The following is a 27,826-nucleotide window of genomic DNA, read 5'->3' on the forward strand; positions in this document are numbered from 1 at the left end:
CTTTTCGGTACACCCACCCAACAAATTGAAACTTGTATGGGAGTGGGTGGAAATTGAGTGGGTGGCAATGAAAGGAGCTGAGGGAGCGAGTGGGTTGCGTGCTCTGGATGGTCGACTGTCCCGGAGCTGTTCATCTTTTATAATGTTGGTAATTTGAACATTTCAAATCAAATCTAAACGTCAGTTGGTTACCAGCTGCGGTTTGGTTCGAAGCTCCGCAGTGAAGGAGCGAGGAAACCGAGTTACAGGAAGACAGCTGGCGGGAGTCGCCAAATGGAAATTGTCAGCAGCGTTTCAAATGAAAGTGCAGATTGGAAAATGGCAGCAGCAGCACTAGTGCAAAAACTAAAAAAAAACGGAAACCGAAGACACTTTTGATGGGTTGCAGCTATCATACAGAGAACGCATTAAATATAAGAACATTTCACAAAATTACAAATTTAATATGATTTTGAATGGTCTCATTTTTATATATATCAAACATATTAATATTCATAGGGACCTGAAATATTTCTAATTTCTGAACAATTTGGGATTTCACAGAGCTGGGGGATTTCAATATTAAAAACTATGGATTCTAGGAAATTTCGTTTGCCCCTGTGTATTTTCCCTCTCTTCGAATTGCCTGCATAATAAATCGACTAGTAAATGCAATAAATTTTCTATTGACGGCACAGTAGGCTGTGCCGTATTGAATTTAAAACGCTTTAAGTCTGCCAAGTGCCGAAACCTAATGAAGAAGGCCACCGAAAACATTCGTCGTAGTTCACTCGAGGAATGCCAAAAATGTGCAAACAGCCAAGAAACAGCCGGGAAAATGGGGGGAGCAAGTGCCTGGCGAAAACAAGAAAACAAATCACGTTTTAATTTTGTTTAACTAAATACGAAAATCGCACACAGCACAGGATGATCGGAGTGTTGAAGCGGGGGGTGGGGAGCCCAAAAGGGGGCGTACTAGCTGAGGGGGAGTGGCCCTGCTGCCTGATGACGTGCAACTCTCGACGCCATTTTGTGCGCTGTCATGCCATACACAATTAAAGCGCCAGGATCTCGAGAGCAGAGCTATGTCTCTCCTGCCTACAGTCGGGGCGAAAAAAATAGGCATAAGTTGGGTGTTCATATATAAAACTTTTTTTAATTGTGTAGAAAGCGTTTTAGGTAATGTCCTTTCGTTACAAGTTTATACAAAATGTATATTTATTGACTCCATAATTTGCGTATATCTAAAATATAATAATTAACGTTGTTTAAACTGATTTTTGGCGTTCTTGTGATTTGCATATATTTTTTGGGGATATAACTAAAATTAAAGTATTAGTAGCAAGGCATTTATTTAAATTTATTTACTTTAAGGTAAGTTAAATCAACTGATGAAATGTCTCTAAAAATGAAACCCATATTTTGGAGTATTAGAATTAAATCGTTATGTAAAGCAAAGATATGCATACTTAAAACTCACATTAATACTCTTGCTGAACCACTCAGTTGAGAAACCGCTTGTGAAGAGCAGCACTCAAAAGTTAATCCTCAAAATGCGGTAAACGCTTTAATTATTTGCAGATTCTCTTCAACTGATTTTCTGACCGCAGCTGTAGGTTTTCCAGGGTTGAGGAAGGGGGCTGTGAGGCAGCCAAACGGGAGCACTGGGTGGAGTGCTTGTTCGCTTAGCTCACGTCTAGCTCAACGTCTAGTTGTAGGGAAATTAAATTAAAATTCACTTGTACGCAAAAAGTCAGGGCCAAGTGGCAGGGCAGGGCAAAGAGGTGATGCAGGGGCGTCGAAGGGGGTCAAATTGGCAAAGGATATCGCAGGGGATTGAGGGGCAGGAAGCGTGGCATGTTGGTTAAGTTAGTAAGTCAGCGGGCGATTGGAAAACTGCGCAGATTTTTCGTTTTCACGCTCTTCTTTTTTCGAGAGTGGAAACAACAACAAAATTAATTCGTTGAATTTCAAATAAAAAAGGAGAGGGATTCGGTAGCTGAAGGAGAAAACTATGCTAATGATATACGAAAATTGAGATTTCAATAAAATAATTAAATCTTGGGGAGTTCTTAAGGGAAGGAGAGGAAGTGACGAATAATTAAAAAGGCAAAGACGTGAAAATTAGCAAAACAATTTTATGAATCATACTAATTTTCATTAACGCAGCAGGTTTGCATATTCTGCCAATTGGGGTTTGAATATATTGATTGGTTTCTATCTTTCTGTATAGAGACTTTAACTTATCTCCGCTCTTTCATTTAATTTCCTTGCTCTGGGTGAAGAAAGGTCAGGATTAATAATCTCATATTTCACACTGTCGAATGCGTTTAATTTTGTTTCATAAAAAAATAAATTCCCGACCTCCTTCGAGACCATCAAACTTTCAGTTAGCTGATTACTTTGACACAGCCATGAGTACTTCATGTACATCGTCACCGATCGCATTATCTCTATAGCCCTTATTTACTCACTCTGACTCCAAACCCGATGCTCTTCATCATGCCCAACTAGAGTGATTATTTTTAGTGCAGTTGAAGGTCATGATAAATGACACCAAAAGTATCAAAATACAAACGAAAACGAAGTGCACTTCGAGAAAATAGATTGCATAACATTTCACCAAAATATATATGCTCTGATGGTTTATGAAATGATCTAATCTATATGAGAACATTTGAGCTTTTCTTGAAATAATTGTTAATCGCTATGGTTGAATATCAATAATGATAAAACACATGATATATGATATTTAGATCACATTCCTTCGTATTATACTTATTTTTTCAGTGCACTTAGCTAACCCAAACTAGGAATCCCGCTGCGCCGAAGGAGATGGTCCTTGGAACACTCGATGCTTGAGGCAGCTGGCGCTAAGTGCTCTAGATTCGAGGGCGTTAGATTTAGTGCCTGCACCGGGAGACATATGCAGATTATGCTAAACACACAACCAGACACCCACAGAATGCTGGAATGGTGGAATGGTGGAAGTGCCCGGCCAGCCGGTGCAAGTTTTATGAGTCTGTGTACAAGAAAAACCTTTTCCAGACCAAATGCTGAGGTCTCGGGCACGCCCTTCACCTTGAAGGCCCCAAAAACACGGCTGTCAGCGTCTTATTGAGCGTACATAAGCGCATTAGCCGCGGTCGCATCCATGAGATACTCAAACACGATTTGCTCGTACTAGCGCTGTGCAGTTTGCGGCAGCCGCTTTGGTCTGTGCAACAAGACCCAAAAATTGAAAAAACTGAGACTAATTTTGGGACAGGAAGGGGAACACACTGGAAATAAAGGAGGTTAAGCAAAGCAGAAAAAGAATTTAGGACTTAGGTGTGTAGATATGGTTATATTTAATAATGAATAAAATATCTAGTCCTTCCGTTATCAAAATAAAATGATTTTAACTTAGTTTATGTTGACTTGTGAAGATTTCTTGGTATAATGGTATGCTACTAGAAGCAACATAGCTAAGTAAAATTTTTTAAAAAATATTTAAATGTGTTTAATTTTGAATAACTTCCCAATAAGCGATTCTAGTGCTATACAAATGTTCAATGCTAAGCTCTAGAGTTTTTGATTTTAGTTCCTAACCACAATAAGGACTTTCAGATTTTCCAGTGCAGAGTGCAAAGAGCGGGCGAGTAAAGGATAATTACCGAAGAAAGAGTGAAACATATGGCATAGCTCGGAGTCAGAGGCGGGCCCTAAAACTAGACAGGGGTTGCCTTATGCCATATGGGCCTGTGCCGGTCTCCCTGCTCTTCCCTAACGATTCATGCCGATCTGAACCGATCCGATGCGATCCCGACAGCCGGCACAGAGTTTTCCTATTCGCTTCGCTTTGGTTTCTCCACAGTCATCTCCTGGGAGTCGTCAGTCAGTCAGCTGACTCCTTGGATCTTTCACGATCTCGTTTGATGTGGGCCAGCCCTAAATGCGGATTGATAAATAGTTTCTTGGGTTTCTGGCTCTGTTTTTTCTTTGATTTTTTATGGGTTCGGTCTTCGGTGAGGCATCAAATTATGGGGCAAGAACTTGTTAGATCGATACAAGCAAAGTGTTTAGTCATTTCCGATAAACAAGATCGGCTTGTCCCGGCTATCTAGTTAAGGGAAATTTTGTAGGAAGATTTTGTTTGGGTTTTGTTGTTTGTGGATAATCTAGATGGGCTACCAGATGCCATGGTCTAGGTGTGAATATCATCTATGGAGAGACTTTAATTTCTGCGATAGCTATCTTTATGCATTCAGAATAGATTTAAAAAAACAGTTATCGGCTATTTTGATGTGACTTTTTTGTGTTTAGGTTTCACTTTATGACTTTTTATGTCCACCTAACGTCTTTTTAGTACCGCATATATAAAAAATGAATTTTGTTAAAGTGAGGTACCAATAAAGAACTATATACGGTCTAATCCTAATAGAAACATTACAGATACCAAAAAGACTTATAAAATTATTTTAGTGTTTAATTTTTAACATTTATAGAACACCAGATGGCTTTCATACACTTGACTGCAAAGGTGTGAATTTCCGTTTGGATCCTATAAAAAAAAGATCGGAAACCGGTCCAATTTCGTTGATAGCAGACCAGATCGATCATATGGATCGAAACTCTGTCTGTTATGTCCAGATACTTTCCCATTCGGACGACTCGTTGACAGCATCAATTGTTGGCAAACGATCCTAAGCCGATTATGTCGAAGCTTCGGTTCAGCTATCCCCTGAACCTCTTTGAAGGCTGTCACATGTTGCAGAGGATCTAATAGGATTTACGACCTATTCGCAGAAGGGCGGGCACTTGAAGAGATCCTCTCAGTCAGAGCTCCTCATTCAGGCCAACTGTTGTTGACACAACACGAAATTCGAGACCCAAAAAAGTTGAATAGAATATCTTCGGGTTTAAGTAGAACAAAAAGTAAAGTACATCAGTTAGATGGAAAAAAGAGCTATACAAATAAGTAGTTCCTTATAAAATCCATCGATGGGCTTCTGGTTTTCGTTAAACCAAATCGATACCCTCTTATATTTCTCACATTCCAAAGGACTGGAACATGAATTGAGTTTAGAGAAAAGTGTGTATGTGTTAATATTAACATTCTACTGCTTAATAAAATGATTTGTTTAGTGGCCGACAAAAATAAAACAAAGCCTTTAAAAGTGAACAAAATAAAATATATATTAAGATATATTTCCGCAAGCTTATTTCTTGAAACCACTTCGACTGATTCAATCACGTCCAACTCATTAGTTAAACATCGGTTTGCACTTGTCAAACAATTTGAAGCCTAAAGTTTCCCATTCGACATTGGCAAATTGGCAACTGACGAAATTCTCGATTTGGTTTTTGGTTTCATTTCGTTTCATCTGCGTTTTGTGGCCAACAAAATTTGATAATCCGAAAACCAATTCAATTTGGCTATTGTTTCACCATTGACCATTTGGAGAGAAATCCCACTGCCAAAATATATTCAATAACCGAGATGCGTGTGTCAAAATGTTGGGGCACCGACAACTCAGAAATGTGTCAAATCGATAATTGGCAAAACATCAGTATATCCTCGACTCGATTTGGGAGGCGATTGGGAGCACTCCCGAAAATCACAGGACTCTTGAGGATGGAAAATCGAGGCAACAGTTGACAGCACTTAGAAGCAGCACTGGTCATTTCTGGTCATTTCTGGTCATTTCTGGTCATTTCTGGAGAGACCAGAAAACACTGAGGCTCACGAAAAGGTTGAAGGACTCCAAATCGAGTTATGTGAGGTGGTACTTAAGTGTCCTTTTCGAGCGATGTGTATATGTGCGCTCTAAGTTTTGTCTCCGCTCTCAAGGATCTACTTAATTTGTCTACTTCTGGAGGTTTTTGGAAAGTAGGCGACAGGCACGCACTCCTTGCACAAATGAAAGTAAATCCTTGGCCTAAGCCTGGAAAACTGTCGTGGTGTGTGTTTCTGTGTGTGTGTGTGCGTGTGGGATAATCTGCATTTGAATAAGAGCATTTTAGTGTTTTTTTGAACTATATATGTCCCCCACTCGGTCTCCGTCCGTGTGAGTGTGTGAGAGAGTGAGTGCTGGTGTGCGTCGGCCCTGTCTGTGTGACACACCCATGTGTTGGCAGGCCATCAGCCTTTTTGGTGTTTTTCCTTTTTTCTGTCTTGTACGAGATACTCTACAAAAGGAAAAGCTTTATCCGTGAGCTAAAAATACTTTTTTGGAATTTCAGAATTATTAGAAGTCATTGTACATTTCAAGACATTTATGAGGCTATATCTATTTACCTGTTAATTATTTATTTCGTTGAAATATTTGAAGCAACATTCATAAATTTCTGAAAGTCGTTCAGAAAACTACTTTAACACCTTTGCATTACTTATATAGGGTGTTTTTTTTAGAGGTATAGAACTTTAAATTGCAATAAAACAACGATGGATTATTCGATTGACATGAATTTTATTGACATGAAAGATAATCTTGTGGCATTACATTTTAAATATGATTTCTGGCATATGACCGCCACGGCTGGCTCGGATGTAGTCCAATCTGGACGTCCAATTTGCAATGACTTTTTCCAACATATTTGGCCGTATATCGGCAATAACACGGCGAATGTTGTCTTCCAAATGGTTTAGCGTTTGTGGCTTATCCGCATAGACCAATGATTTACATAGCCCACAAAAGTAGTCTAGCGGTGTTAAATCACAAGATCTTGGAGGCTTATGAAAAATCGGGAACAACAGCAATCTCGTTTTGGCCATTCGACGAATCTACGCCTTGCTTGATGATCGTTTCGTTTCAATTCTTGCACGAGTTGGATTTTGTAAGCACGCATGACGAATTGCCAAACCAAACTGAGAATAAATCACTTGACAGCTTAATCCACTTGAATAATACTAAATATCTAACACGGTCCTTAGTATTGAGTAAACCATTAAAGCTATCTACATTTTTGGAGAGCATTACAATTTCCCAAATCAAATTTGAAAAGTTCGTTTTGTAGTTGTGCCTGCTCTATAATTTGAGTTTGTGCATTTGTCCCCCACTCAAGTAATCTTTTTTCCAACCATTTGTTTGGGCAGTTGTCTCTGCCGTTTGCCAAAAGTTCTGCCCAAACATAACCGGAGGACCAGAACTGGGTGTCCTTTGCCCATTTCACATTTCACATTTTCCATTTCCCAAGTTCTCTGCTTTAAAATAATCGATTTTCTGCGTAATTCTGTGTGTGTGGTTCCCAGTTGGGGCGAAGATTTTTTCGTCATGCGAATGGGATTTGACAATGTGGGAAATTAATATAATTTGCCTGATTTGCCACTGTCTGAAGTTTTCACTGTCTGCGGCAAGATTGGAAATGCTCTTCTGCGAAATCAAAATCAATTTTAACGATTTCTGTTGTCAGAAAAAAAATAAAAAAAAAAGAAAACTTCTGTCAACTGTTTGTTGCTGTGATAAGAGAAATGGTGGGGGACTGACTTTTCTCCCCTCGGAACAGAAGATTAAACTAATTGATAAAAATGTTGCACGTTGCCGGGACGGAGCGGAATGGGGATTTTGCGGGTGTGTTGGGAGTTTGTTTTCCAGTGAGTTGTGCTTTTGTAATTTATGCAAAGTAGAATACAACGTGTAGGTCGCAATTTGTTGTGTGCCTGGGTCACATTTCCCACTCCACTCCCCCTCCTTTCCCTTTAAACCCCAATCCCTGGCAACGCCGCATGTCTTGACTTTTAAATCCAAATGTATTAAATTTCGCCCCAACTGAAGAGAAGAGTAGAGTCATGGCCACGGCTCCTTACATTGTTGGCTTCCGCAGAAAGCTGAAAGCGATGATGATGGCAATAGTAATGATGTTGGTGGCACAGGTAAAGTGCCATTGGCATTGCCATAAATGTGCCATACTCGGCGGTAGTACCCGCCCTTCTCGCCCTGCTCCTCTGATGCTTTGGTGCTTTGGCATCTGGCATGGCAGCAATTATTCAACAAAAGCTACTGACAATTATGGCACACCAGCCATACATACCACCAAAGAATGCCGTATCCTTCCGCTGCCTTCCACTGCCTTCACCCCCAACCCCCCCTCATACTCCCCATCCGAAACATAGCCGAACGATGCTGCCGGGTGGATTTCAAAAGTTGTAAGTTTATGAAGGTTGCGCAGCATCAAGGAATGCGACCTTGGCTCGGGCTGTTCCAAGGTATGTGCTATATGGTCTGTGGTTGCCACAGATTTATTCTTCAGGTTAGCAGGGCAAATATCCAGTCCACATTTCTAATAGGTTGAACTAATAAAATTTTATTTATAACTGGTTTAGTTCTATGAGCCATCTGAATGACTTATTTCAAGTTGGATAAATGAAAAATGTTGAAAGATAAGTGTTAGCACTTTGTAACGAACAGAAGATAAAGAAGCCGATGATATAGTACCCCAACAAGAGCTATATAATTACTTTTATATAATTACTTTTAGCTAATTTTTAATAATATTACAGATTTTGTATTTTTTAACAAGCTGTTAATTTATCATTTAACACTTTACATACTTATCTTGAATGTACTGTTTTCCAGCTGCTTCTCTTGGAGGAGTTCTCAGCCTTCATTAGTTCCTGATCAGACTACAAAGTCATGCCCTCCCCATGCGGGTTCTTCCAAGATACTGCATTCGATAATTAAGTGTAACTTATTTTTTGAACCCAAGCATGCTGGTAGCCCTGAGAACTGCTCACACGGCCCTCGTAGTGGGAGAGAGAGAAGGCAGATGCTGTGCGAAAGAGAGGGCGCCATATTCAAACGCACACCTGGCAGTTAGATTTAGATGGTAGGACCAGAGGAACAAGGGAAGCAGTGGGATGTGGAGCCCAGCTGGCACATATACATATCCCCCTAAGCCCCGCCTCTGGTGGAATTCCGCCGCCCCTTAACCCCTTTGGCCCTTTCCCCAGATTGTCTGCGTATGCAAAAATATAATTTAACACACATTTGCGCAATTAGATTCATTCGTGCAGGATGAGTGGAAACGGTGGAAAAGGGGCTTGGAATACGAGAAGGACTCCACTGACATACAAATGAATATCTATGAGAGTTGCCCGGCATATCTACAGCCAAAGCCAGGGAGATAGAAAATACAATTTTTATTTAAGGTTTGCTACAGAAATAGAGCATGAAGCTGTCTTGGCATATCAGATATAAAATTGTGGTTTTTGTCAAATTGTACAGTGAGTATTTTTATCAATCTAGTCTTTCCCTCTTACTTTCCAAAGTAATAAAATATCTTCGCCATATAGTAAACATTTAATTACATAGCGATTTTTTATATATTTCACTAAGGTTCTCCGTATTAATTAACCTAATATTCTGCTAATATTTCAGCTCGGGCTGTGCTGAAATACACAGGAGTGCGAGTATGTGCGATTGCATGTGTGTAAATGTCACAATTTGAATACATAAAATGCAAATAACGACACCGACAGGACCCAGGCAAGGACTTCTAGTCCGCCATGCCATGCCCATTTGCCGCCACTCCTTTGCAGATTCCTTGGCTAAAAAAGGAAAATAAATTGCTTCCAATGCAGAGACATCTATTAAAAGGACATAAAAAGCATAAAAGCGGAAATGATGTATGGAAAGCAGGCGCCCACCACCACCCCTTTGCCAATTTAGCGAAAAGGAAAGTAGAAAGTAGAATTGCGCCCGAAAGGAGGCGGCGACCTGTTGCCCCACATATTTTTGGCAGTGCTAATTTAAGCAATGCAGGTAAAGTCAGCTCCTCCTGCTTTCCGCAGAAATAATACAATTTACACACTTGCAAATGCTGCTTGCTAGTCCCTGGATTTCCTTCCTTCCCCCCTTTTTTATTTTATTTTTTTGGGTCCTTCTGCATGAAATATGCTCGGGCAGAAAATGCTTACAAGTGTAAACCACAGCCTGGGCACATGTAGACCTGTCAAGGTTTTCCTGTGGAAAGCCGGGGGAAAAGTGCAAGGCGGGAGCGGTCTCTGCTCCTCTGTAATTGTTTTTTATAAAATTTAATTTATGGCATTTTTGCACAGCCTGGAAAAAGTGGGCGTGGCGTGGCGTTGTGGGCGGACGGGGGTGTAAATTGAGGTGTGCGCTGTGCACTGCACTTGAAACTTTTCCAGAACATTTTTTCGCGGTGCGAGTGTGCGTGGTATTAAAATTTATTTGTATGACATTTTCTATATGCACAGGGGAGTAGAGAGTAGGGAGTAGGGAGAAGGATGGCCATATTCGCACACCAAAAGAGCAAGCGAAAGGATTTCGACAAATTTAACGCCCTGCACATCAAAACTAAAAGCTGCCTAACAAAAAATGTACTGTGACAATCGGGAAAAAGGTGCCACTAGAATACAGAAGTTGAATGAAAAGAGACAGGCTTAACTACGGTCACGTCGAAGCTTTGCTCTCGTATTACAATTGACATGATTTTAATGGTGTTTCGCTTGAAATTGTTCAAACTCGAGGAGGGGCTTAATGGATTTAAGGCTGTGCACATATTTATTTGGCGGAAAAATGCTTTGTCATATTGTAAAAATTGAGTATTTATAAAAATGAAATTGCATGTGGTTTTGTTATGTTTCAAAGGTCTTTAATTGATTAAACGCCATTTAAGGACACATTTTTTTAAACTAATAGCACTTTCTCTCTTACAGCATAATCCAAATACTTAAAGATAAATGATGCGCACGTAGAAATCCCTTTCATAATAAGCGATTAATATTACAGGATTGTACGCAATTAGTGTCCAGATAGCTTGAGGATTTTTCATTTCATTTTTTCGACCCCTTTAATTTCTCCCCACCCCCGGAATTTTCCAGTCTTCATTTCACTCTCCGTTCAGAACCCAACTTAACCTAGTCCATGCCATCATTTGTTGTGGTCGGTGGAGCAACAATAAAAAAGAGTGGAACGAAATAAATGAAATCTAATTGCCCTCTTCTATGCCCCCACCACGATTTTTTCTGCCTTTCCGGAATATTTTAATTAATTTCCCATAGAGTCCCCAACCATTTATTTCCCGCTCACTCCCTGTGCACAGAAAATTTGATTTCTAATTGCTCGTCGCCTGTGCTTTCAGATACGGAGAGAATTTTCCGACGGAAAGGAAAAAGTTCTTTCAGTTTCTTTCGCTTTGATTATGGCAGAAAAATGTTGACATCCTATGTTCGCGTCCTATCGTTCGGTTGCCACTTCAATTGTTTCCATGGCAGAGCAGAAGATGCAACCCTTTCCACATTTTCCAGGAAATCAACAGGGGTATCAACAAATTTCAATTCCTGCATAAACCAATATAAAATGTTAATTTAACATTGAAAATAGTATATACTTGATCCCGATCAAACCTGAAATATAAAACTACATTTTTAATTAAATTTATTGCTTACTATTTTATATTTAGCCAGCAGTATTTTTCTCAGTGCACTCGACTGACAATTGTTAAGGATAAACGCAAGGGAAGTACTGTTGGGACACACGCACCTTGCGGGCAGAAATCAAAGTCAGTTGCTCAGTCCACAAAACAGCCGAGAGGCACTTTAATGCTCAGGTTGAGTCTATCCCACTTTCACCTCCCACTTTCACCGCTCACAGCTTTCCCCTAAATTTTCCACCCACCACCACATCCTTGCTGCATATTTGTGGTTGCAAAACGGCTGCCGTGCTTTCAACTCGGGTTTGGGTAAACTATTTCAGTTCAACCGAGCATAAAACTGAAACTCGCCTGGAAAGTGTGTCAAAAATTGAAGAAGCAGCAGTAAAAAAACTGAACACTTGACGAAAGATACAGATGGAGAACATGAAATCTTAAGATACTTTTCGTGTGGGCGATGTACTCAGTTGGAAATATAAAATGGCAAGTGAAAATAAAACTTTTTGTGACGAACCTGCGGTTTATATCACTGTAGTCTTCCTTAACTTTTTGTGGGACGACCTTAAGCAGGCTTTATGAAAAATATAATCTTAGGTTTAACTGTGGTATTTTTGTTGGTTTCCTTAACACTTTGCTTTTAAGAAACAAGAAGAGCAATAAAAAAGTGTTCCACCTGACCAAAACATTCTGATATTATATTTACCTACCTCAACATCGTAATGTCATGCGTAAAACTAACACCCATATCTCTGGTCATCAACACCGAAACTGTGTTACCTATAACACTCAAAGCCATATAAAGTGTTTTCTCCAATAAAAAGCCAATCCAAACAAGACTTTAATGACCTGAACGTCGAGATAGCTCCCACATAAAAGAGAACGATATGAAAATAAAAACTTGCAACAGATGAAATTGCCAATAAATATGAAGGAATTTCGAAAGCATGTGAGCAATGGCAAGAAGAAGAGACACCATGACACCAGTGAAAATAACAACAAAGCCGACATTGACACCGAAAAATAGCTTAGCGAAAAGTAAGTCACCGGGAAAACCACAAGAAAAAGGAAAATAGAAAAAACAGAAGTGGCGAAGGAAACTGCGAATAAAGAAGGTGGAGCTGCCACAGTCTGCGTCAAAAGTCTGCTCCCATTTTGTTTGGTTATTTGCCTAAAAAGCATCCAAAAATAAAACAAAACAAAGGAGTCTTTAAAAGCCCTCTAATGATTAGCCAGCAATTAATTAAAATTTATTTTAGTTTAAGCCATCAAAGACAAAAAACAACGGACACAAATTGGAGTTCGAAAAATGTGTCACCCACGCACAAAGAGAAATGGGAGAGGAAGAAAGTTGCGGAGAGAGAGGGAGAATATTTCCCCACATGACCCAGTGCGGAAAATGAGAGTGGCGAAGCGAGGGAGAGAGCGCAAAGAGAAAGTGGTGAGTTTCGCAGTCTGCAAAGTGGCTGAGCAAACTCACCACGGGTAACAGCTGTCGTGCTTCTCTCGAAAACAGAAACACACACTCTCACAGACACAGACACAGCTGCAGGCGGAAAATAAGGAAAATCATTGAAAGGACTGCCATAGTTTTGCTCGCTCTCTTTGCAACATCCCATGCAGTGCATTGTTCGACTGTTTTCACGTTTGAGACTTTCCTTCGCCGTCTCAGAAAACCATTTTCGAATATCCAATATATCCAACGGTTCCCTTTTGTCTCAGCTCCGATTTAATGAGTTTTCCTTATTTCGGTGTGAAGTCCTGCGGCGCTCCTCCAGTCAAGTTCCTGCTGCGCCTAATGGCATTATGGTAGCTGTCATACTCGCACCTTCAACTCAAATCTCAGCCGATCCAACTGAATCGCCTCGATTCGAGTCACACTTCACGGCAGCCGTAGTGGACATGCACTTCAAGAAATTATGTAAAATATGAAATTGTAAAACAAGACTGTCTCAATACTCGAGAAGATAATGAGGAAATTTCATCAAGGACCATGCAATGCAATTTTTTATTTCGAATTTATATGGTGCGAATTCTTTAGGGATCCCTTTCAATTGTCACACATATATAAAAATAGATTTTTAAATAAATGTATATATGTATAAATTTATAGCATAGACACGACCTTCATACAACATGATTTTTTCGAGTGCACCCAGAAGGAATCACACAGAGGACGACAAGGAGTCCAACAATGCCATAGTGCCGCCTTGATTGACAGTTAAATGTCAAGCTAAACAGTGTGAAATCTCCAGGATTGAGGACAAAGGCAGCACTGATTGCTAGGCGCATTGCCAAATGCCTTCGTATTGTTTTCCCACCCCCTCCCCCTTCGCTGCCGCCAGAGCCTTTTGTTTCGATCGCAATTTTCACCAGTGAGCGAAAAAATCAAGCCCAAAGGTGCAGCCAACTACATATGTACATCTGTAGCCCAGCCATAAAAAACCAACTGTCCAACAAGCAGAGTTAGATTGAATCGTTAGGAAATTGACACTTTTACTCTGCTTCGGTCTATTCGAGGGATGCGAGTCCTCGAAATTTATGAAATTCGAGAAGCCCTGCTTATGAAGAAAACGCTACCCGAGAATTGTCCCGACATCTAAAACTGCTGGTTGATTTGTGGAGCAGGATAACGAGGGTTTCACCGGGAAAATGCAAAGCAAGGGGAGGGGAGTGCTTTGACAGCAGGCACAGACCAAAAGTCAGTCTTAAAACTCCGGGGAACGCAAAGCGGAAATGAGAAGATTATAGAGTGCTGAATATGAAAAAGGAGTCTTGTTGCTCGCAGAATTTCACTTTCAATTGTGCATCAGCGATTCGGGGACTCTTTAAGGATATTAAGAATTTATCGGTTTCGAATTTGCTAGGGGAGCAAGATTTATACCTTTTTAAGAAGGTCTCAAAGTATTGCCTAAATGTATAAGCCGATTTAAAACTCACTAAAACTGTCCAAATGTGATTTTTACAAGCAGAATAAAACCAAATAATGATATTCATAAATTTATGTTTCAAATAATATATATATGTATACATAGAAACTGCATTTCTAAAATAAAGATAAGGTTTTGAAGTTGTTTTACCTCTGTTTTCCTGATCTTATTATCATTTTACTCAAGATTTCTTTTGTACAGGCAAGGATCTTAGCATTATCCTACCCATCTATTCTGCTCTCTAGTATACCATGGTCTTTCCATGGTTACAGTGTCCACTTTTCCCAGTCGCTCTGCCAGTTTTTCCCACCGCTGATCTAAGATATGAGATAATCCAACTTCCGTTGTGAACTACTTGCAAGTGCTAATCCAAATTCTCGACATCTTGAGAGTTAACCATCTCATCTTCGTCCGCAAAGCTTCCTTTTCAATGTGTCCCTGCAAATCCGGGCCACTTTGTTGGGTAAACAGAGGCAAATTCTCAACACTTTTATCTGAGATTGAAGGGGACATAAACATCCTTTTGAGGAGCCGGGGCATTCACGTATCCGCATCCGTATCTCTTGGAATCGCACTGCAAGGCCAGAGGCTGTCATCTAGATGGAGATATTATCTAATTCCATATTCCCACCCCGCCCACGTGAAGCAGATTCAATGCAAAATCCAATAGTCATGCAGACACACAGTCACACATTCGAACAATCCGCAATTGAGGAAGATTGAGCAGATTGAGGAATTGAAAGGAGACTCCAAGGTAAACACTTGCGGATGCTCAAGATTAGTTGTGGCGGTGGTCCAGCTCGCCAGCTCGCCAGTGTCCTTCGATATTTGCTTTAAAAGGACATTTTACAGCCATCGGCAATTCATCTTGTCCTTTCTCCGCTCGGCAAAGGAAATAAAAAATTTGTTTGTCAGTTTGCTAGCTGATTCCCAAATGTCTTTATGAGCCTTGTGCATTGTCCTTTTCCCTTTTTATTTTCCAATGGAGCGGAAGCAGGAAGCACTAACATGTAGGTAAATGTCAAGTCAGCCCATTTGGCAGCATTTTCTTTTTTTCTCTTACAATTTTTTGTCATCTGATTGTTTACATTTTGGCGTATTTTGACAACTAAATTGGTGGTCGAAGGACTTCATCTTATTTCCCACCCAAGGTGAGCCACCCAGACGGCTCTGACTGCTCCCTATAAATTAAATGTCAACCGACCGTCTTCCGATTTCAGTTGGCCACATGTTCGATTTCCGGCAGCCACCTTTTCATAACCCACAAAACTGTGGCCAGGAATACTTTTATGGGAACTGGACCGAGCTGAGCTGAACTGAACTGAGCTGAACTGAGGCGAGGAGAACTGGATGTGGACGTCTCGAAGGTCGACCGGGCAATTACTTGGCTAAAATGCTCTGGACCAACTGCTGCAATTGCAACTACCGCTTTCCTCCTCCTTCCATCCTTTTCTCGATTCGTCCTTGGCTTGTGCAATTTTCTTTGGGCACAACTGTCATTATGGACTTTGGTCAGGCTGCATTCAAGATTTGTTGCAATTTATATTTGCCGTGGTGGCCGGGGAGGCGAAACCGCAGCCTCCTTCTGCGCTCGGCATGTGGAAAGATATTTTCCAATAAAAACTGGGTTAGTTGCGGAATTTCCGTATATTAAAGATTATTTACCTCAGCTTTATCGCTTCAATTGAGTTCTGAGACGTTTTGCGGATTTTATTACATTGAATAGAGGGTGTGCGAGTAGATTGCATTGAATTGGTTTCATTTCTAGTATCAGTTGACAGTTTCAAATTTCTCAAATATTTTGGTTTTATTTCGATTCGTTCGTATAGTAACTAATTAGGGATAACGAACTTTATTGCTCACTTAACAAAAAATAGGGTACTAAATAATATCCACAAATCAAATACATCAAAATTAAAGGTCGGTTTTTCGAGGTTACTTTATATGTAAGATATTTTATATTAAGCTCATGATGACTCTCGAGTATTTTTCTACATAAAAGAAAACTTGCTGTCAGCTACCCATGCTTTGTGTCACTCAAATGCCATTGGATTCTATTAGACGTTTTTTGTACAAGTGTATTTGGAGATTAGGATACCCCCATTTTGCTCGCCCTCATGACAGACACTTTTTATCCTGTCCGTATCTTTCGGATGCGGATCCCCGAGTAGTTGGACAGATAGCCTAGGAAAATTTTTAGCTTTAGTTTGCTGCTAATGAGCAATTCATGTCAATTGCTAATTAGTGCGCTGGAGATTCCTATCCGCCTGTCTGAGCTGCCTGAAATGCCTCACTGACTGACTTATCCTATCTGGCTATCTGGGCACTTTTATGGCCCAAAGAAGCTGCGAGTGTCGAGCTCCAAGCTCGAAGTCAGCGAGACACAATGGCCGAGAAATTAGCAAACCCATGGCAAGATAAGTCAATTAGGTTTGGCTTTATAGCCGCTGCTAGTGAAAACAAAAGGAGCAGAAAAAGGCAGGCGAAGGCCAGGCCAGTCGGCCAGTCGAAGGAAAACCAAATCAAATAAAATGAGGCCAAAATAAAGGCAACAATTAATAAACGCAAACAGAGTGAAAGAGAAACGACAAACGAGGACGAGCCAAAGCTGCCAAAATGGATAGCGGAATGGGTGAATCCGATGGCTGTGGGTGGGGATAAGGCGTATGGCGTTGTGTGGGTGCTTCAAGGATGTGGGGCAATGGGCGGTGGGCGGTGGGTGGTGTTTGCCTGTGACGCGTATGGGCAATTTAAGCTGGCATCAGACAAGCAACTGACAGGAGGGAATCGAGTCCGATGCTCTTGTTAACCAGCCCTGCGGTCCCCAGAGACGCAATTGTTACATTTAATTGTGATTTTTTTGCCCCCGCCTCATAAATGCACACACTGAAAGACATAACAGAAGAAATATAACTATTTTTGAAGCAAAATTGATTTAAGAATATTATAAAATCCATGTTTTACTTATTACGTGGAAACCCCATTCATAACGCTTTCCTTTTATGTCTAAGAAATGTTAGTAAAGAATAGCTTAGTTTGATCCAATTTTATTTGAGAGTCCCACTCATCCGAGTGATATAATACTGTATTAATAAATTGAGGGTTTTTTTCAGTGCAACCGTAAAGCTGCTTGGGCGCCATAAAATATGCAACCTTTCTTTCTAGCATTCCCCCTTGGCTTTGAGTGAAAGTAATCCGAAATGCTGTCATTAGGCCGAGCCCATAGCACAGAGCCACAATTAAGATTGACTTGAAATCCGTCCAGACGTCAGGCTAATACCACGACCATGGACACGACCATGGACATCCACTATAGCCGGCAAACCAATCCAATCTGCACACCGAGAGTTATGGCTTTGTCGAAAAGTGGACTCCGATTCAGCTCCGCTTTAGCCCAGCCTCTGGCTTTATCTACTGGGTCATTTCTCATAATTTTCCACAGCTCGAGAATTATTGCAAAAGTTAATATTAATGACGTTGATGAAAATCTTGTCATTCGTGTTTCCAAAAAAGCAAAAAAACGAAGCGAAAGAAACCTTCGTTATGGGGCACATAAATAAAGGAGCTGCGACCAGGACCACGGACAAAAGCCAGAAGCGTTCACCAAATTGATAACCACCGAAAAAAGAACACGAGACCGGGGAAGAAATATTCCTCCTTGGTTGCATGTGCCACCACACAAAGGAAAGCGAGCCACAAAACCTCGTCCTTGCCGCCATTTACATTTGAAAGAGCCTGCGAAAGCCTGAAGGTGAGGAAAATAAGGGGTGCACTGAAAGGAAAACTTATCAATAGTTAGTAGTTAATCCCAATATCAGAGTACATGGTAAATTAAAGAACCATGTGTTTAAATTTATAATATTTTCAATAAAAATTTATTAATGCAGTTTGTAACTAAGAAAAAACTGTAAAATTTAGACTGTACTGCTATAGTTTTCTTTACTGTGCAGGAGGCTTATTAGACTTGGCTGCTGTTCGTGGCTCTGCGGCTGCTCCTGCTGGTGATATAATTTTAATAACTTACATAATATATTCTTTTGTGTGGCCAAGCCACATAATTGTTAGAAACATTAGGCAAATCATTAGCCCAGCACGAAAAATGGGTGGGAGGCGTTTTGTTGGCTGACGCAATTTGGCAAGAATGTTTTTGTGTTTGCTTTTAGTGGCGACAAAAATATCCTTAGCCACAACACCCATGGATATGGGAAAACTTTCAAGCCAGCTAAGAAATATTAGCCTCCGATAAAGTGTCCAGGGCAGCTGTTTTTCTTGAGAATTAGTCATGAAAGACCCAAAGTTTATCAAGGTTACCATGCCGCTGTAATCGCCATTGAATTTGTTGCCGGTGATCCATCAATATTTCTGCTTTCACCCAAATAGTGAACAATCAAAATAATACATGCCGGAGGTTAACGAAATAAGGAACAATAGAATGTCTTCTTTGTAAATTAACCCTTGGAAAATGTTCTGGATGGATTGATTTCCCTTTAGAGATTCCTCGATTACTTAAGGTAAGCGCAGGTAGGACGCTATTACATGCATCAAAATCATTGTCGCTTGAAGCCAAATAATTATAATGATTATTTGAAATAGTAAAATGTTCAATGTGTAAATTAATATCGAAGAAACTTTAGCTTAAAATTGCAGAACACCATATCAAATGCATTCAAAATTCAAGTAATTACACAAGACATCAGATATAAACATTTTATAATGGAAATATGCATTTGTAGCACTGGGTATATGATTTGCTATATGTATGCTAGCCGCTCACGAATTTCATATTTGCTATTTCCAGCATCGCCTAATCGAGTCTAACCAAGTCCTTGCATAACATTCCGGATTTCAGAAGTGGAATCCACAGCAATCCCCACACATCCAAAGCCCAACGAAACCCCATAATGCTGGCCCATAATCATTATCATTAACCTGATGGGGAAGACAGTTTTTTGCTGTTTTGCTGCTTTGCTGCTTTGCTGCTTTGCTGGCTCGCTTGGCGAAAAAGAAGTCATGAAACCACAGGAATTGCTACATGAGGCGCAAACAAAACAGTTTAATTAAAATTATTATTGTAATTTAATGGAATGTGAGGAATTATTATTTTTATACGGGTCTGGGCCCACGAAACAGGAGCAAAAAGCAGCCGAAGGACCTTCTCGGCACACCGACTCCGACACACACATGCACATGGCATAAAAATAAATTACGTTTGTATGAAGATTGGCGCTGGCCCATGCACATCATATATTTTCATTATCAAAACAGAGACAGCAGCGAAGTCGCCGGTTGGCGGCGGGGGGTGAGGGGCTCTATCTCCGATTCGGCGGCAAAAAAATAAAGGATATAAGGAATACGACGAAAAAAGACAGAGAAAATCAAAAGGAAAACACGAACGAACGCCAGCTGTTCGATGCGATTAGATGGAGAGAAAGAAAAACATTTTCCAGCATCCGTCGAGGCAGAGCGAATTTCCCTTTAGTCATGCTCTCCGAAAACTCTCTGAATTTCCCGCCCGTGCAGAGCCTGTCGGCTGCTCTTCGGCTGCTTTCCAGCGCCCTTCGGCTCGCGTTCGGCTTTTCGGATTTTCGGGGTTTCGAGTTCGTGGACGACTCTCCATTTAAAAGAGAAGTTGCGCACGTTGCGGCAGTCAGTCGAAAATCAGCCAACGTGCGCGTTACATTACGAACCGGGAAGTATCGACGCTGCACCGCTCGAGTCCCAGAAAAAGTGGGTTCAGTTCAGCCAAATGAAAAAGTGATAATAGATGTCGTGCCCGCAGCTAAATTGAAATTCATCAAAGGTTCCTACAACGCGACGTGTAATAAACAAAAACTTCGCAGCGAATAATTCAAAGCACCGAAACGAATAAAAAATTTAAATATAAAGAGGAAAGAAAGAAATAAAGAAAAGGCCAAGTGCTCGAAAATGTGCCGGGTGTAAGAGAGAAGAAAACACGGAGAGCATAATTAACTAAAGAATCGGGGAAAATAAAGAAAATCTGGCTTGAAGTAGAGGGAGCACAGAAGCCGAAAATATGTGCGCAGACTTTCCTTTGGCCAGCCAGTGGAATTGATTTTCTTTTCGTTTCTCCCCAAGACCCCCGGCTCTACCGCCTATCCCCCCTCCGCCAACCCATTTTCCGGTGTCTCCACGCAGCAAAGCCGTGAATCGCCAAAATGATCTACTACATGCTACTCATACTGCCCGTGGTCCTGGCCCAGGATCAGCAGCACACCACGGAATCGCTGTCCACCAGGCACCACCAGCAGCAGCAGTTGTCGCACTCGAATGCGATAATGGGCGAGGCTGGGGTCTCCAACTCGCAGCTGATGCAGCCCTCCACTCCGGCGCGAACCCTGCGACCTTTGACCGCGGGCGCCGGTGGCGACCTCTCGCTGTACGACGCCCCCGACGACTGCCACTTTATGCCAGCCGCTGGTCTGGATCAGCCGGAGATAGCCTTAACGTGCAACCTGCGCACGGTGAACAGCGAGTTTGACACAACCAATTTCAGTGTCATCCCCGCCGAGCACACGATTGCCCTGCACATCCTGTGCAATGACGAAATCATGGCCAAGAGTCGCCTGGAGGCGCAGTCCTTCGCCCATCTGGTCAGGCTGCAGCAGCTGTCCATCCAGTACTGCAAGCTGGGGCGACTGGGTCGCCACGTTCTGGATGGTCTGGAGCAGCTGAGAAACCTGACGCTCCGGACGCACAACATCCTGTGGCCAGCCCTGAACTTCGAGATTGAGGCAGATGCCTTCTCGGTCACCCGGAGGCTGGAGCGACTGGACCTGAGCTCGAACAACATCTGGTCCCTGCCGGATAACATATTCTGCACCCTGTCCGAGTTGTCTGCCCTGAACATGAGCGAGAATCGCCTGCAGGATGTCAACGAGCTGGGCTTCAGGGATCGCAGCAAGGAGCCAGCCAATGGCTCCACCGAATCCACCTCCACCACCGAGTCGGCCAAGAAGAGCAGTAGCTCCAGCACCAGCTGTTCGCTGGACCTGGAGTACCTCGATGTGAGCCATAATGATTTTGTGGTGCTGCCAGCGAATGGATTCGGCACTCTGAGGAGGCTGCGAGTGCTTTCGGTGAACAACAATGGCATCTCCATGATTGCGGACAAGGCTCTCAGTGGACTGAAAAACCTGCAGATCCTGAATCTGAGCTCCAACAAAATTGTGGCCCTGCCCACGGAGCTCTTTGCCGAGCAAGCCAAGATTATCCAGGAGGTGTACCTGCAGAATAACTCCATTAGTGTGCTGAATCCCCAGCTCTTCTCGAATCTGGACCAGCTGCAGGCCCTGGACCTGTCCATGAACCAGATAACCTCCACCTGGATCGATAAGAACACCTTTGTGGGTCTGATTCGTCTGGTTCTGCTCAACCTGTCGCACAACAAGCTGACCAAACTGGAGCCGGAGATCTTCAGCGACTTGTACACCCTGCAGATTCTGAATCTGCGTCACAATCAGCTGGAGAACATCGCAGCCGACACCTTTGCACCGATGAATAATCTGCACACGCTGCTGCTGTCGCACAACAAACTGAAGTATCTGGATGCATATGCTCTGAACGGATTGTATGTGCTGTCGCTGCTCTCGCTGGACAACAATGCCCTGATTGGCGTGCATCCGGATGCCTTCCGGAACTGCAGTGCCCTGCAGGACCTCAACTTGAATGGCAATCAGCTGAAGACCGTTCCGCTGGCCCTGCGGAATATGCGCCACTTGAGGACCGTGGATCTGGGCGAGAACATGATTACCGTGATGGAGGATAGTGCTTTTAAGGGTCTGGGAAATCTCTATGGTCTCCGCTTGATTGGCAACTACCTGGAGAATATTACGATGCACACCTTCAGGGATCTGCCCAACCTGCAAATCCTGAATCTGGCCAGGAATCGCATAGCAGTTGTGGAACCAGGGGCCTTTGAGATGACCTCGAGTATTCAAGCTGTACGTTTGGATGGCAATGAGCTGAATGACATAAATGGATTGTTCAGCAACATGCCCTCCCTTCTGTGGCTCAATATATCCGATAATCGTCTGGAGTCCTTTGACTATGGACATGTTCCATCCACACTGCAATGGCTGGACCTCCACAAGAATCGGCTGAGTTCCTTGTCCAATCGGTTTGGCTTGGATAGTGAGCTGAAACTGCAAACTCTGGATGTGAGCTTTAATCAACTTCAGCGCATTGGACCCAACTCCATACCGAACTCCATCGAGCTGCTGTTCCTGAATGACAACCTGATAACCACTGTGGATCCAGATACCTTTATGCACAAATCCAATCTGACCAGGGTGGATCTCTATGCGAACCAAATTACAACGCTGGACATCAAGTCCCTAAGGATTCTGCCAGTTTGGGAGCATCGAGCTCTGCCCGAGTTCTATATTGGGGGAAATCCCTTCACCTGCGACTGCAACATTGATTGGCTGCAGAAAATCAACCATATAACTTCGAGGCAATATCCCAGGATTATGGATCTGGAGACCATATACTGCAAGTTGCTGAACAACAGGGAGAGGGCCTACATCCCCCTAATCGAAGCCGAGCCCAAGCACTTCTTGTGCACCTACAAGACCCATTGCTTCGCCGTTTGCCATTGCTGTGAGTTCGATGCCTGCGATTGCGAGATGACCTGCCCCACGAATTGCACGTGCTTCCACGACCAGACCTGGTCCACAAATATTGTGGAGTGCTCGGGAGCAGCTTATTCTGAGATGCCGAGACGTGTGCCCATGGACACCACCGAGTTGTATATCGATGGCAATAACTTTGTGGAATTGGCGGGACATTCCTTCCTGGGTCGCAAGAACTTGGCTGTTCTGTATGCGAACAACTCGAATGTGGCCCACATATACAACACCACTTTCAGTGGCCTTAAGCGCCTGTTGATCCTGCACCTGGAGGATAATCACATAATCAGTCTGGAGGGCAACGAGTTCCACAACCTCGAGAACCTGAGGGAGCTGTATCTGCAGTCCAACAAAATAGCCAGCATCGCCAATGGCAGTTTCCAGATGCTGAGGAAACTGGAGGTCCTGCGACTGGATGGCAATCGATTGATGCACTTCGAGGTGTGGCAACTAAGTGCCAATCCCTACCTGGTGGAGATCAGCTTGGCCGACAACCAGTGGAGCTGCGAGTGTGGTTACCTGGCCAGGTTCAGAAACTACCTGGGTCAGAGCTCGGAGAAGATCATAGATGCCTCCAGGGTGAGCTGCATCTACAACAATGCCACCAGTGTGCTGAGGGAGAAGAACGGCACCAAGTGCACTTTGCGAGATGGCGTGGCCCACTACATGCACACCAACGAGATCGAGGGACTGCTGCCCCTGCTCCTGGTGGCCACCTGTGCCTTTGTGGCCTTTTTCGGTCTGATTTTCGGCCTCTTCTGCTACCGACATGAGCTTAAAATGTGGGCCCACTCCACCAACTGCCTGATGAACTTCTGCTACAAGTCACCGCGTTTCGTCGACCAGCTGGACAAGGAGCGGCCCAATGATGCCTACTTCGCCTACAGCCTGCAGGACGAGCACTTCGTCAACCAGATCCTGGCCCAGACGCTGGAGAACGACATCGGCTATCGACTGTGCCTGCACTACCGCGATGTGAACATCAATGCCTACATCACGGATGCCCTCATCGAAGCAGCCGAAAGTGCCAAACAGTTTGTGCTGGTGCTGTCCAAGAACTTCCTGTACAACGAGTGGAGTCGCTTCGAGTACAAGAGCGCCCTGCACGAGCTGGTGAAGCGCAGGAAGCGGGTGGTGTTCATCCTGTACGGAGATCTGCCCCAGCGCGACATTGATATGGACATGCGGCACTATCTGCGGACGAGCACCTGCATCGAGTGGGACGACAAGAAGTTCTGGCAGAAGCTGCGCCTGGCCTTGCCCCTGCCAAATGGTCGGGGCAACAACAACAAGCGAGTGGTTTCCGGCTGCCTGTCGGCCCGCACTCCCTCCGTGAACATGTACGCCACAAGTCATGAGTATCAGGCCGGCAATGGCGGGGTGATACCGCCACCCAGTGCCCGCTACGCGGACTGCGGCAGCAACAACTACGCGACCATCAACGAGTGTGGTGCAGCTGGAGGAGGTCGTGGCTACAAACCAATACCCACTTCAGCCTCGGCGGCGGCGGCAGCTTGCAAGTTCAACACCATGAACCAGCTGTCCAAGAAGCAGCAGCGGGACCTCAGTGTGGCCGGGATGGCCAAGACCCTGGAGCATCAGCACCACCACAACCACCAGGCGAATCGCAGGAGCCAGCACGAGTACGCGGTGCCCAGTTATCTGCCCAGTGCTGCTCCGGCCTACGACAGCGTGGATTACGCCAAGCAGCAGATCCGGAACAATGCCAACTGCGAGTGCGTCAACCTGGGCACGGGCAAGAGGGCTCCCGGGAAGAATCCCGCCTCGGCATTGCCCTCCAGCTTCAGCTCGAACTTCGTGCCACCCGGAGGCGCCTCGTACAACTGCAAGAAGTCCTGCAGCTGCATTGGCGACGACGATCTGCTCTGCAGCTGCGGCGGAGGTGGCGGCATTGGGGTCAATCTCCTCGAGAGTGGCACCCAGAGCAGCGTGACCATGAGCAGCAGCAGCAACAACAGCCGGCAGCCGGAGCTCACCCACTACGAGTCCAACTTGAGCCTGAACGACGACGAGGACGAGGATCAGGATCAGCAGAAGAACCTGTGGGCGTAACGGGGTTAAATGGTTAAATGTAGGGGTTAAGCAGAGAGAGTTAGAAAAACAAAAACAGCAGGAGACAAACTGCGCAACCAGTGAATTTATAAAGATTTAATGAAAACTCTAAACTAAACATAAACTATAAAGTTAAAAATTGTGAAGTGTGGCAAGTGCAGTTCGCATACTTTTTGGGATGGTTCTCACAGACTGATACTTTTAGTTCTTTAAATAAATTAAAATTGATTACCCTGTAAATATAGCCAGAGGAGAACATGAAATACTATACCTTAAAATGAGATTTCAATAATCCAACAACCATTGTAAAAAAGACACAAAACGGTTTTTATGTAAGGGCCTGTACATATTTATACATATAATAGAAATCTTTAATTTATTTAATATTACATAGCTATCACAAATATAAGAAACACAATGTTGAACAAAAATAAATGTATGAGAAACAAACCGATGAACGAATCCCAATCATTTACCACTTTCCCCAGCCTCTATACCCGCCACCCCTTCGACATCATCAGATAGCCAGGAAAATTAATTAGCATGTAAGGAAATTGTACGATAAACATCAAACAATGCCATGGTAAACATGCAAAAGGAACAGACACTGGGCACTTTTTTTCCACCCACAGAACGCGTTAAAAATGCTGCAAACAATAAAAAGTCATAATAATAACTGCGATGAAAACTCACATACACATCGAAGGTATATACGCGTAAAAATAATATTAATAGCTGACAACAACTGAAAATAAAATAATAGTAAATCATACCCCCTCTCTCACGCCCACTTGCATATTTATATATATATATTTATATATATGTATATATATATAATGCGATAATGATGAGCCGACCGAGCGATGAAGCTGCCGTTGATAACAATTAAGCTGCATTACGAAACACCGATCGGAAAATATGAATAAAACGCAATGCAGTTTTGGGCTTAATGGCTTCGTATTTTTTCATTTAAATAACACCATTACACCATTCACCAGTAACATTCGGCATAAAAAGCGTGTTTGGCTAGGAGATTTATAGGAATGTCTGGAAAGCAATTACATTTTACAACGACTTTTCCATTATTTCCCCTTCAAACTAAACCTTTTTTTTACACATTTTCCTTTGATTAATATCAGCATTCACGTTTTTTCTAAAATAATTTGTTTTCGCACATCGAATAGACAGAACAAAAGAAGTGACTATATACCTTCTGTTTTTATAAAAAATCTATTGATTAATTTTATAATTACAACCTTGTAACCTTGAAAACGCATTTCTCCTATTTCGGTTATTTCCCTGATTAGTACTTCATATTATTTTTTTTTATGCATTTCAATTTGAAACTCGGGTATTTTTCCGCGTGCCACATCATTTGTTTAAGGAAACTGTCAGAAAAGGAAATCGCGAAATAAAACCAAACAAACAATCAATTGAGCATACTTTCAGGCTCTTTTTGCTGAAATGTTGTTGGCTGCTCATACAAAGCGTTTAATGAAATTATTTAATGGCATGCCATTAAAATAACAAAAGAGCAAATAAGAACAACAGAAGCGTATTGATTGAAAAGGGAGCAGAATCGCCGGTAGTTTTGGGAAGGGGGCCATATTATTATTTTCATATTTTTCCATTATGCAAACTACAAATAAAACGTACATGAATAAACAATGTTTTCGAAAGTCTGGATGCGAAGTGTAAATATATAAATACTTATATAAATGTATACAATAAAACAGAAGTTTCATGGACTTAATACAAATAAAAAATTGATCACAAATGAATTTATTAAAAAAGAATTGAAAACCCGAAAAAAACAGCAAAGCAAATGGCCTACAATAATTGAGATACTACTTAAAAATACTCACTAAGCATTATAATTATTAACTACAAACTGAAGAAAAAGCAAAGAGGACTTTTCAAATTTCGTTTAGTATAAGTTTTGTACAGAAGCCGTCGAAAAATCCCCTGTAAACCAAAATAATAAAAAGTTACTCGCAAAACTTTTAGCTAAATTTATATAAGAAAGAACATCCAATGGCAATAAATTGCCATTTAAAATAAAATTTCACCTAAAACGAATTAAACCCAATTTTAAATCTCCATTTTATAGAATTCACAAGATGGAAAACTAAATATTACATAAAAAGTTTGAACATTTCAAGTCACGTTTACTTATTTCTTTTCACAACACATTTCATTCCCGATCACTCAGAAACAAAAAAAACCAATGCAACGATGTTAGACCAGCAGAAAAAGTGACAGAAAACCGATAAATATGGATAAAATACTTTATAAGATTTTTGTGTTCCTAAATGCCACTTATGCAAATTAATGTCGATTTCTATGTATACATTAACATATACGAAATATAAGGCCGAGGCAGGCAGATATGTGAAAATATAATTCTCATTTGACAACTTTTTTTGAAATGAACATGGCCCATTATTTAGTATGTAAGTGGAAATTTATTTTAAATAATCGCATAACTAGCTGAAGCGAAAGAAGCGAGCGAAAGTCGACTTATTAGAGTCAAAAGAGAAACAAAAAACAATATGAAGTCAAGCAACAATAATAAACCAATTTATTTCAAAAATTGAAATCCTCAAAGTCGTTTTCTTATGGTAATTTATAAATTAATGTGGAAGGTTGGTTTGATTACACACCATTATTTTTGTATGAAGTTGATATATATATTTATTGGATGTATAAATTAGCTTAAAGCAATTGATAGAGTTTTGGAAACTATAGTTGCAAAATGTTGATCCCAGCCCACAATTTGTATTCAGTCAAATCTTTTGCCTGTACTAGTTCCAATTAACCATC

The 27,826-nt window shown here is 42.1% G+C and overlaps 1 protein-coding gene across 1 annotated transcript; it reads left to right on the forward strand.

Moving 5' to 3' along the window:
- Positions 1-19,945: 19,945 nt before the first annotated feature.
- LOC120449017 (toll-like receptor 6) lies at positions 19,946-26,192 on the forward strand. The gene has a single exon (XM_039631294.2). It carries the CDS (start codon positions 20,459-20,461, stop codon positions 25,001-25,003), a length of 4,545 nt encoding a protein of 1,514 aa, XP_039487228.2. The 5' UTR covers positions 19,946-20,458; the 3' UTR covers positions 25,004-26,192.
- The last annotated feature ends 1,634 nt before the right edge of the window (positions 26,193-27,826 follow it).

This window comes from Drosophila santomea, chromosome 3L (assembly GCF_016746245.2).
Source record: "Drosophila santomea strain STO CAGO 1482 chromosome 3L, Prin_Dsan_1.1, whole genome shotgun sequence".
NCBI classification, from domain to species: Eukaryota; Metazoa; Arthropoda; class Insecta; order Diptera; family Drosophilidae; genus Drosophila; species Drosophila santomea.

Coding starts and splice junctions, on each gene's coding strand:
- LOC120449017 (XM_039631294.2), top strand. CDS start 20,459: ATGATCTACTACATGCTACTCATACTGCCCGTGGTCCTGGCCCAGGAT.